Source organism: Oryzias melastigma, linkage group LG12 (assembly GCF_002922805.2).
Source record: "Oryzias melastigma strain HK-1 linkage group LG12, ASM292280v2, whole genome shotgun sequence".
NCBI lineage: Eukaryota > Metazoa > Chordata > Actinopteri > Beloniformes > Adrianichthyidae > Oryzias > Oryzias melastigma.
In genome coordinates, this window is record NC_050523.1 from 9,638,238 (window position 1) to 9,648,608 (window position 10,371).

General features: G+C 36.9%; 4 protein-coding genes across 5 annotated transcripts in view; 2 read left to right on the plus strand and 2 right to left on the minus strand.

The window, feature by feature from the left end:
* Positions 1-364, minus strand: part of LOC112163068 (UPF0729 protein C18orf32 homolog) — a 3,490-nt gene extending 3,126 nt beyond the window's left edge. The window contains exon 1 of the mRNA XM_024299189.1: positions 225-364. The gene's annotated coding sequence lies outside the window, so the exon portion shown is untranslated. The remainder of the gene's footprint in view (positions 1-224) is intronic.
* Positions 365-376: 12 nt separating this feature from the next.
* On the plus strand, positions 377-4,209 carry rad1 (RAD1 homolog (S. pombe)). Its single transcript, XM_024299188.2, has 7 exons — positions 377-516; positions 1,783-1,984; positions 2,092-2,200; positions 2,298-2,455; positions 2,651-2,751; positions 2,921-3,019; positions 3,939-4,209. Exons 2-7 carry the CDS (start codon positions 1,790-1,792, stop codon positions 4,114-4,116), a joined length of 840 nt encoding a protein of 279 aa, XP_024154956.1. The 5' UTR covers positions 377-516; positions 1,783-1,789; the 3' UTR covers positions 4,117-4,209.
* Positions 4,210-4,431: 222 nt separating this feature from the next.
* bxdc2 (brix domain containing 2) lies at positions 4,432-6,929 on the minus strand. The gene is made up of 10 exons (XM_024299187.2): positions 6,627-6,929; positions 6,280-6,391; positions 6,159-6,202; positions 6,025-6,095; positions 5,883-5,932; positions 5,730-5,803; positions 5,435-5,485; positions 5,225-5,326; positions 4,992-5,120; positions 4,432-4,852 (listed from the first exon to the last, which is right to left on the minus strand). The coding sequence occupies exons 1-10, from the start codon at positions 6,762-6,764 to the stop codon at positions 4,604-4,606; spliced, it is 1,020 nt and encodes a 339-aa protein (XP_024154955.1). The 5' UTR covers positions 6,765-6,929; the 3' UTR covers positions 4,432-4,603.
* A 198-nt stretch (positions 6,930-7,127) lies between these two features.
* The window catches only part of dnajc21 (DnaJ heat shock protein family (Hsp40) member C21), a 13,240-nt gene continuing 9,996 nt past the window's right edge, over positions 7,128-10,371 (plus strand). For both annotated transcript variants that reach the window (XM_024299184.2, XM_024299185.2), the window contains exons 1-3: positions 7,128-7,507; positions 9,075-9,168; positions 9,260-9,383. In XM_024299184.2, coding sequence (XP_024154952.1) covers positions 7,411-7,507; positions 9,075-9,168; positions 9,260-9,383 — 315 coding nt within the window. In that variant the 5' untranslated portion in view covers positions 7,128-7,410. The remainder of the gene's footprint in view (positions 7,508-9,074; positions 9,169-9,259; positions 9,384-10,371) is intronic.

Below are 10,371 nucleotides of genomic sequence, written 5' to 3' on the forward strand. Positions count from 1 at the left end.
TTTTGTACCAATTTAATATATATATTATTTGTTTTTTCCCTATATATGTCTCCCTTAATATATCCCAGTAATTTTTTTTCCTGAGAGGAACAGTTCATGAGAATTATATCACACCGGTAGTTAGCTTCCAACTTCTTGTCACATCTTGCGGCTTACATAACAAACACGACTAACCAATAGACATCTTAACGAGACAGATGATATAGTTAATAAAAAATACATACCCTCTTTTCTGTATATGATAACAAAATCCCTGTTTTGTCTGATGGAACTGTTGCGGTCACGAAGTTGTTCAGTTTTCACTCAGGAGCGAAATCTCTGGAACAGAGTGTGCCGCACAGAAACGTCACTTCCGCTAAACGGAGTCCGAACCGGAAGTTGATAAAAGTAGGGCGCATTTCTTCAAAAACATTAGCCGTTTTTATTTTACTTTGTTAGTGACTTCACAACAGGACTATTACAAATTGTAGGCGGATAATTTAAAGAGCACGTTTTAAAAAGGTTACGACAAATAAGGTAAAAAGTTACATTTGTATAATTTAAAACTCACTATTAAGCTACGAAGCTACAAATTAGCCTAGCTAACAGGTTTTTCTTGTCAACATGGTAAAGTTCTAAGTAATAGGCTTTAAGCTGCTTGTGGTAAATGAATCACACTAAACTTACCATAAACTGATAAATTAAGACTGTTAAATTGCAGAAATTCAGGGAATTCATAGGAGTACAGATACTCAATATAGTAAAAGTAAACAATATAGGGAATGCAAACCTTGGCTGTGTAATTGGAAGCTTGTGTGACACTTCACTGAGTTAAGATTATACAGCTTGTTAAATGTGTTTTGAGATGGTCAAGTTTAGAATTAATAACAGCAGCTTGTCAGAATATTTATCACTATGATTAAGTTTCTGAATAACTAATGTTCTGGGAATGTTTTATGTTTTCTGTGATGATGGAGTTGTTATTATTACTATAGTAATACTTATTATAGTTACTACCATTCATAAATGCGTAGATAATATAAATCAATGGTTACTGCAATGAACAATATAATACAATATTGATTCATCAAACCACCAAGCAATTATAAAAATATAATGTTGGATGTTTTGTTTTTAATAAAAAATTGTTTCATGACATAATTTGTGATTGACCATAGTAATCTTAGCAGATACTGTTTCATTTTGAACAATCCAACTCACTGACCTAAAATTCATCCAGGACATTTATAGCCAAAAATTCAACCAGTGTGACTTAGAGACACTTGGGTATTGAACAGTCCAGGTGAAGTTTTCTGGACTCCTGGTGTTTCTTGCTAGTGTAAATTAAATATCTGTACAAACAAACCAGTAAACAAGAATCCTTTCACATATAAAGTTCAGCCCACTGTTGTTTTTCCACATAAAAGCAATACAAACGGAACATTATTAGAACATGATACCATACTGTATGGCCACATGTATTGATGGATTGATTATTTTTTGCTGTCATCACATGTGTGTTGTTCGCTGTGATGGCACTTGGTCATTTTTAAAATAAGTAAACCTACCATTTCTCAATCCATTAGGTATGATCCAATACCAATTAATTTTATTTTGACATTATTTTTAATGGTATAGGTTGATTCAATTAACAACTTATCTCATACAGATTAATCTGGTTGGTTTGTTGGTTAAAAAAACTGGTAATTTCTTAATTAATGGGTTAATCGGAGCAGTCCTAATATTTATGCTTTTTGCTAAAACAAATAATTCCTTTCTTGCACACCTGTTTTTCTCTTTCAGCACTGCAATGCCTCTGTCCACACAGTGTCAGGACGATGACAAGAAATACGTTTTAGTAGCCAGTTTGGATAACGCCCGCAATCTTTCTAATATCCTAAAAGCTATAACTTTCAAGGACCATGCGATCTTCACAGCAACATCCAATGGTCTGCAGGTCACTGTGGAGTACTGCAAAACCCTCCAGGCTTCTGCATTTATCCAGGTGTGGATGTGTTCTTTTTTGTTTGTTTGTTTTTTGAATTTCATCTATAAATTTTGCACTTAAGACTAAATCCTTATTGAAGAAACGTTATTCTGTTTTCACTCCAGACAGAGATTTTTCAGGAGTTCACCATAAAGGAAGATTTAGTGGCTTTTCAGATTAACCTCACTGTTCTGCTGGATTGCCTTAATATCTTTGGAGGGAGCCCAGTAGCAGGTAAAAAAAAAGGCATTTTGGAAAACAACAATAAAATAGCAAATTCAAAGCCTAAACATAGTTCCAGCACATTTATAACATTACCATGACTTTGCAGGAACATCTACAGCCTTGCAGATGTGCTACAAAGGCTACGGATACCCTCTGACTCTCTACCTGGAGGAGGGTGGTGTGGTGACAGTCTGCAAGATTAAAACACAAGAACCAGAAGAACTAATTGATTTTGACTTCTGTAGCACCAACGTCATAAACCAGGTTTAAAATTTGTCTCTTTGTGAAAAACCATGAATCATTTAGCCACACAAGTGTGTTTTTTTAATGAAAAAAAGTGAAGGTATTTAACTACATCCAACTGCTTTGTATGTTGTAAAAGCTCATATTTGTTCACATACTGTCTATTTTGAGTGTATTTTTTATGTAAATGTGGGGAAAAAAAATCTCTTTTCTAAGGTGATCCTGCAGTCAGAGAGTCTAAAGGAAGCTTTCTCTGAACTGGACATGACCAGCGAGGTGCTTACGATCACCATGTCCCCCAGCCGGCCGTACTTCAGGTGAGCTGCTGAAACCTGTTAGTTGTTCTGCTGCACTTGAAGAATAAACAGTCTTCCTCCTCCTGTCAGGAAGTCATGAGAAAGCAACAAATATATCACTGTCTTATCTTGTTTTAAAAGTTTTTAAAAATCCTTTGTAGGGTCTGACACACTGTTTGAACTGTTTAAGGTTATCAACATTTGGGAACTCTGGAAACGCACATTATGATTATTCCAAAGACTCGGACATGATGGAGATGTTTCGATGCACCAAGACGCAAACGAACCGGTATGTGCAGAAATCAAAATGAAGGAAAATCGTGAACTTAGCAAACAAAACATAAAACACATTTAAAGTGATAAGTTTAGATATCAGGACTGTTTTCATTTTGAAGAAACAGATGCTCAGTTTCTCTCGTACATCTTTCATCAACAGGTTTTTATTCTGTAATTTTTGTTTGTTTAAAGACCCGTTCCAATGAAAATTGTGTTTTTTGTGTTTCATCAGGTTTGCTACACATTCCGCCTCCTAACTCATCATATATGGACGTATAGTTTAGGCCCTTTTTTGACATTTTGGGTGTCCCCAACTCATCGTAAAGAAAAATTGTTGCAGGGCCTCCAAAAGTGCAGCAGGAAAACAAAACAGGACAAAGAACAAATTCAAGGGAATACAAAAAGAAAATGAAGAAAGTCAAGAATGAGAAGACAGGAAAAGCAAAAACAGGGTCAGAAATTGTAGTTTTGAGATTTCTTTTTTTTTTACTCCACTCCATAATGGTCCATCATTCAAGTGTATTTTGCTTACTTTAGTAAAACCTGGCAAATGAAATACAATGCACACATTACAGATGTTTTATCCTCAAAAAAGTGGAGGAGACCAGAACCACACGTCCGTATATGATGAGTTGGGAGTGAGAATGTATTTTTGTAGCATTTTTCTCATAATGAAGGACATATATGAAAGAATTTAAGATGAAAGCTGCATTTCTGAGTATTTCTTTATCTAAATTGGGAGCAGATGAAGAAAAATGTTTTTATATTTTGGCTAAAAACGGCATAATCAGAATGAAAAGACAACAAGGAACGCTTTTACAACAGATCAAAATATGGTTGGAGTGGGACTTTAAAAGTCTGCCACCTTAACTGTAACTAAACCAACGTTGATCGTGTCTCCATCCTCTCTTCTGTTTCACGAATCGCCACAGATATAAGATGTCCCTCCTGAAACCGTCCACCAAAGCCCTGGCTCTGTCCTGTAAGGTCTCAGTGAGGACGGACAACAGAGGCTTTCTGTCGCTCCAGTACCTCATCAGGAATGATGACGGACAGCACTCCTATGTGGATTTCTTCTGCTGTCCTGATGAGGAGGGGGAGGAGGAATGACCGGCAGCACATTTAGCCTGACTCAAGTTCGCACTTTAACTTTAGTGGTTTCTAGTTTCTCTTAAATAAACTTCCAGCACTCTTTGGAGCGGATATGTGACCAAACCCCCTTTTTTCGTATGTCCACCTCTGCAGAGGGACATCCTGATGTTTGAGGGGGAAGTTTTGTAAAGTTATTGCTCCAATCTGAATAAGGAGTTTTACATTAGCTGTGTTTAGTATTTTTTTCAGTTTGAAGTACAGCCATACAGGTGAGACTGACATGCTTTTTATATTTTGGGTCTTATTTAATGTACTGATAGACATACACATCATATTAATAAACTTGTTTTACTGCCAAATTAAAACAAACAGAATTTGTCTGTCCATAAACTGTTGCAATACACTTAAGACATAAAAGATTTTCTTCAAAAGAAAAAAAAACATCAAGAATACTAAATGTGTGAAGGAATTATTTGATAGTTCTTCGTATCTCTACTTGATCCAGTTATCTGCGCGCCATCTGCTGCCGTTGCCTCTTCGACGGTTTGAATTTGTGCTTCTTCCCAGCTTGAGGCTCAGGCGGCTCCGTCTGAATGAGAGCAGGTTTCTCTTCAGCCGGGGTCAGAAAGACGTCAGCCGTCACATCTTTCTCCAAATCCTCTTTGGCGGCGGTCCTCTTCTCTTTCTGCATCTCCTTTAAAGTTTGCTTCTCGCGCACCTTCGCCGCAGCTGCCAGGCGGAGCTGTCTCCGGTGCTGTAGAGACAAGAAATATGAACTGTAGCTGTGCTCTGAGGTAGAGGAACAGTGATGCGCTAGAAATAGTCGTATTGAGCTATAAAAAGCAAATATGTCAGGAAAAATGAGAATTCAGGTGACAAATGTTTCTTCTTACCAAATTAGGAGACTGGAAGCCTGGATTTTCGTAGAGTGTAGGTCCTCCAAAGCTTCCCTGAAAAATCTTTATGAGGTTGAGGACAAATCGTGGTCCAATCTCCACCAGTGAGGCGTCTTCTTCAATTATCTGAGCACAATAATCAGGATTTAGGAAGAGTTGGCTTCTCGTGTGTTCAACCACCTCCTGAGATGAATGTTTTAGGCTAAACTTCATGTAGTTTGACTACATACCTGGTAGTTTCTGAACCATATTCTGTTATCCGCGATGGTGAAGGTGAAGACATGGTCCACGAAAGGCTGGCTCTTTGGGTGATAGCGGGGAGTGGAAAAAGTCTACGTACACAAAAAAAGTAATTATTTTCTGTTTAAAAACTGAAGTTTAAAGTTCTTTGGTAAACATGCATATCATAACTAGCATGAGGATGAAAGATGAAGACATACCTGGATAAACAGTTCCTTCAGTAAAGCATAGTGGGGCTCCTTATCGAATGTCTAAAGAGAATAAAATGTCACATAAATGTACATTCAAATATAAAATAAAAAGAGATAGATCATTTAAATAACTAAAAGCAAACATTTTTTTAGGGCTTTTTGTGTCACTTCCTAGTTTTAATGTTTAAAAAACATGTTTTAGTTTGACAAACAGCTTTCTTTTCCTGGTGATAAATCTGAACTGATGGCAAAGAACAGTGAACAATGGCTCATCAAGCGTTTCCTGCCTTCTTTGACTACTTACAGGATCAAATGAGAGCAGCGGTCTAGATCCTTTCAAGCAGTTTCCCGTCATCTTGAGTTCAGCCAGAGTATGAACTATCAGGAAACACAACATCGTCAACCACATTTACATTATATTTCTGGAACCACTGTCATTAGAAGAGCAGATACTTACTATTCTGCACCAGAAACTTTGCAGAAGGTCCGTGTGGGCAATTAGAGATCCTGAAAAGTTTTGATTCAACTTGTGTCAAACTTTTTTCAAATAAAATGAAATAAATTGAGGGGATTGTGTAAAACTTGAATCAAACACTAACCACATATAGAGATCCTGTTTCTTTTTGGCTTCAAAAAATATGCATTTGTTGCAGTTCTTGATCTCACAGACCTGCAAACAAAACACTGTAATCAACTTCTGTTTATAGTAACTCAATTTCAACTGCAGACGTACCTCATTGACAACAAACAGCTTGTCCTTCCGGTCCATTTTTGTATCTTTAAGTAGAAAACAAAATAAGCTATGGAGTCACTGATACTCATTATAAACTCATCAGAGAATACAAGTTATTTACCAGCTTTTGAATGGGGCATCATGGTCCTCAGGTCCTGCATCAGATGTCTAGTCCTGAAGTTGATTCCTCTGGAGGAGAAAATAAGAACCCTTTCCTTGTTTGTCCATTTCCCCTGTTTATTAGAAACACATTGTTGTTTAGACACGATCACAAGCAGAAGAGAGTATCCTAAGAAAATAACAGTATTAATTGGCAATTTAAGTCGAAACGTAACAAATTCAAAATAAATTGAACTAAACAAAGGTATGCATGTTAGTGTTAAGGGAAAAAAAACACCGACCAAAATATACATTAGCAAAAGTTAGCTAAAAGGCTAATACTATTATTTATACACCGCTAGAGCTTACCATTGAAACGGGCGCAGGGACGACTATTTCATGTACCGCATCCTGCTCGGTGTTACCGTCATCTACCACGAATTTAACCTTTTTTGCTGTTTTTTCAGCTGTAGCATGCGCTCCACGTTTTCTCTTGAATGCCGCCATGTTTCTACAGTACACAAGTTTCTGCAAAAATCTCAATAAAAAAGCGAATTCAAAGAAGTCAAAGTGGAAGTAGAGTCCTCTAGCGGCACGGATGTGGTACTGCAAATGAGAAAAGAAAAATTGAGTTTGTCAAGGTTCAAGCTTTAGCTTTTCTTTTCTTAGCTGAGCCAATACAAAAATTTACATACTCTAAAATTACAATTAAAAAAAAATCACAGTTGAAAGAAAAATTAGATCCCAACTGCTAACGTGTAAGATATAAATTACTAAGAGAATAACCTACAGGTGGCAGCAAACTCAAACCAGAATTGAAACTTCTACGTAGAAGAAGACGGTGTGGTTAAACACTTCTCGCGATATTTAGCGGCATTAAGACATGTCAGTATTCTTCCGCTCGTAACATTCTCCAAATCGACATGACAGCTCTTTAATTGTATGAATTGTAAGCCTTATATTTGGAAATTGAAGCCTTAACTACAAAAATATTTTTGTAATGTAATTGAAAGTGATATTTTATTCTTATATAGCCGAGAGGCTAGCTGTTTGCTAGCATGCGGTAACAGCAGTGATGCTAATAGAGATTAATCAGAGACAACGTGGATACAAATTACCGCTGTGAAACAACAAACTCTACCTTTTTATAAAGATGAAGTGTCACTATGATATTTTGGGTGTTAAACGAGACGCAGGAGACGACGATCTGAAGAAAGCGTATCGGAAATTAGCCTTAAAATGGCATCCAGGTAAGTGTGGTGGGAAACATCTGTTTCTGCTGACTGCAGGATGGCAAGATCTTATAAACAAAACTATTAATTGATAACATTTCAATTTTTATTAATAAATTGGCTTAGAGAAATAAGGTATTTCGACAGAAACTTCTATGAAACTGGGCCACACATTATGTAACTATTTTATTTACATCGAGTTTTATCAACATAAAGGGAAATGTTGCATAATAAATAGCTGCAATTCTTTAAGATGCGTTTGTATATGTTTGTTGTACTTTATTGTATATGCATTTGTGCTTTTTAACATCATGACCAGGAGATTACAGATAAAAACTAGCAATTCTGGCTTTTAAAACTATGTCTGATCAAGTATTATAATTTTTTAAATTGCACTTTCCCCTTTCAAATCAACTACTCTTACTATTATGGTACTATAGTTGAACAAAACAAGCAAATAGGATAAGACATGACTGACAACCGAAAGTGGCTTCTGTCATGTTTCTTTATGTGTCCACAACATTAGACAAGCAAAAAATCAACTGCATATAAACCGGCTAGCTAGGCTTAAATAGTTTTTTTAAAGATGTTTTTTCCCCACAGTAAATTATATTTTTGACTTAATATTCAGTAAACAAAATGGACCAAAATGATGAGAACTTCTTAAGAATCCCAGTTTGAATATTCAAAGCATTGATAAGAACTATATAAACTTATAATTTTCTGAAATATATTCTGGGATGTGTTTATGGGAATCTTTGATCAGTCTTCCTGAAGCACATATGGGAGGCCACACACTGAAGTTGGACAAATACATCTGTGAGACGGTCTTCATCTGTTAGATTGAGTTTTAGGCCACATAAGTTCTGCCCCGCCAAACAGGCTCATCATGCTGTCACGGTGCTCCCAAAAAGACCAGATGAAAGTTCACAGTCGTATCTCGCAAAGTACAGTCAGGCTAGAGTCAATATCTAAATTAAGAAATGTGATTCTTTACTTGAGGAAACACATTTCTACTTCTTTAGGGTCCAGTGGTGGTGTGCTTTTCACCTCTGCGTCTGTCCACTGCCCTTAAGATACCGGTAACCTGAAGTCCACAAGTTCTGCAAAAAGTTTATGTCAGTTAACGTTGTTACAGACTTTCACAAATGTTTGTAGCAGTCGCTTAACCCCCCATAATGCCTGAAGTTTTTTTCTAGGTATGAAAAAAAAAATCACTTATGTTTTGTTATGGAAGTCTTTAAGTGAATTTATTTTCTTTATTTGGAATGCCAAAGTCACTTTACCACTTACAGTTTATTAATAGATACATGACAGAGACACACATCTGTACTTCTGATCTGTACACGACACCACCTAGTGGACAACCATGAGGAGCCAAAGTGGTTTGATGCATATTTGCATCATGGGTTTAAGTGCATTAAGTAAATATAAAACTGGAATTTACTTTAAATATGTTTCTTGCAAAGTTTCATATTCTTGCATCCTTTTTGCTTCCATACATCCCTACAATGACCTGCTGATTCAAACTCTTTAACGAGAACCAAACCACTGCTAAACCTCTGCTTCTCTCTCGTCTTTCCAGATAAAAACTTGGACAACGCAGAGGAAGCGGCGGAACAGTTCAAGCTGATTCAGGCAGCTTATGACGTTCTGAGTGACCCTCAGGAGAGGGCGTGGTGAGTGTATCGATCCTCAGCCAATATTTATTATCAAACAACACGCTGCAGGATCTCCTTAATGACTTTTTCCTCCTCTCCTCTCTGTCAGGTATGACAATCACAGAGATGCTCTGCTGAAGGGAGGACTGAGTGGGGATTATGAGGACGACAGCATTGACCTGTTGCAGTATTTCACTGTCACCTGCTACTCTGGATACGGAGATGATGAAAAGGTCTGTGTTAACGAGTCCAAGGGTAATATTTTATATGTGCAGGCAGTGACATTAAATTTTTTAAAGCATGTTAAACTCTTATCTTTAATGTTGCCCAGCAGCTATGACCTTATAAATGTAGAACACTGATTAGCTGGAACATACTAAAGCTTTTCAACTTGCAACATCTTCATTTACTTTATTGTTCAAGACCCACTCTGATCAATTCACGCTTTTTTTAAACACGTGTTTGTGGCATTTTACTGATGGCGGAGGGCAGGTATTAAGAAAATAAAGATTGAAATTGCATTTCTGAACATTGCTTTGTTCTAATCGTGAATCAGACAAAAAAGTGCCTCTGAAAAAGCTTGTAGGTGTGACATAAAAGCTACAACCGATGGGCCACGAGCTTCCTGCTCCGCTCTATTCTGATGAGTCCTCTTTAGACAACTAGATCCATGTGCATCTTTGTTTTCCTCATTCGAGCTAAATAGCTCCAGTGTCGCCATTTTTGTTGCACTTTTGATGTTAAGTCGGGGGTGTGAGGGGCTATAAGCTAGCAGGAGAGCATGTAAATAGAGAGCGCCCAGTAAGAACTCCTTGATGAATTTACTGCCGCTCTGCAACAACTAAGTCGTAGAAAAGCACCCAAGTTTTTTTATTTTTTGCTAAAGGTGACATAATCAAAATTAAAAGACCACTCGGAATTCTTTAACAATAGATCAAAGATGATCAGAGAGGGACTTTACCAAAACAAGAAGGAGTCGCAAACACTTAAAGGTCTTTTTTTTCTTATTGAAAAAAAAAACATTGCCAACCTTAATTAAAGCCATTTTTTGTATTTTGTATTTAACATGATGATTCATTACAAATTCCTAGTTATTGAATCCAACAATTCCACTGAAAACCTAACCGCATTATAGGTAGTGACCAGCAGAGGGCAGTCTGACTCCAGCTGAGAAAAGTCTTACAACTTCTTACCTGTTTTAATTAAAAACTTAAGGCTGTC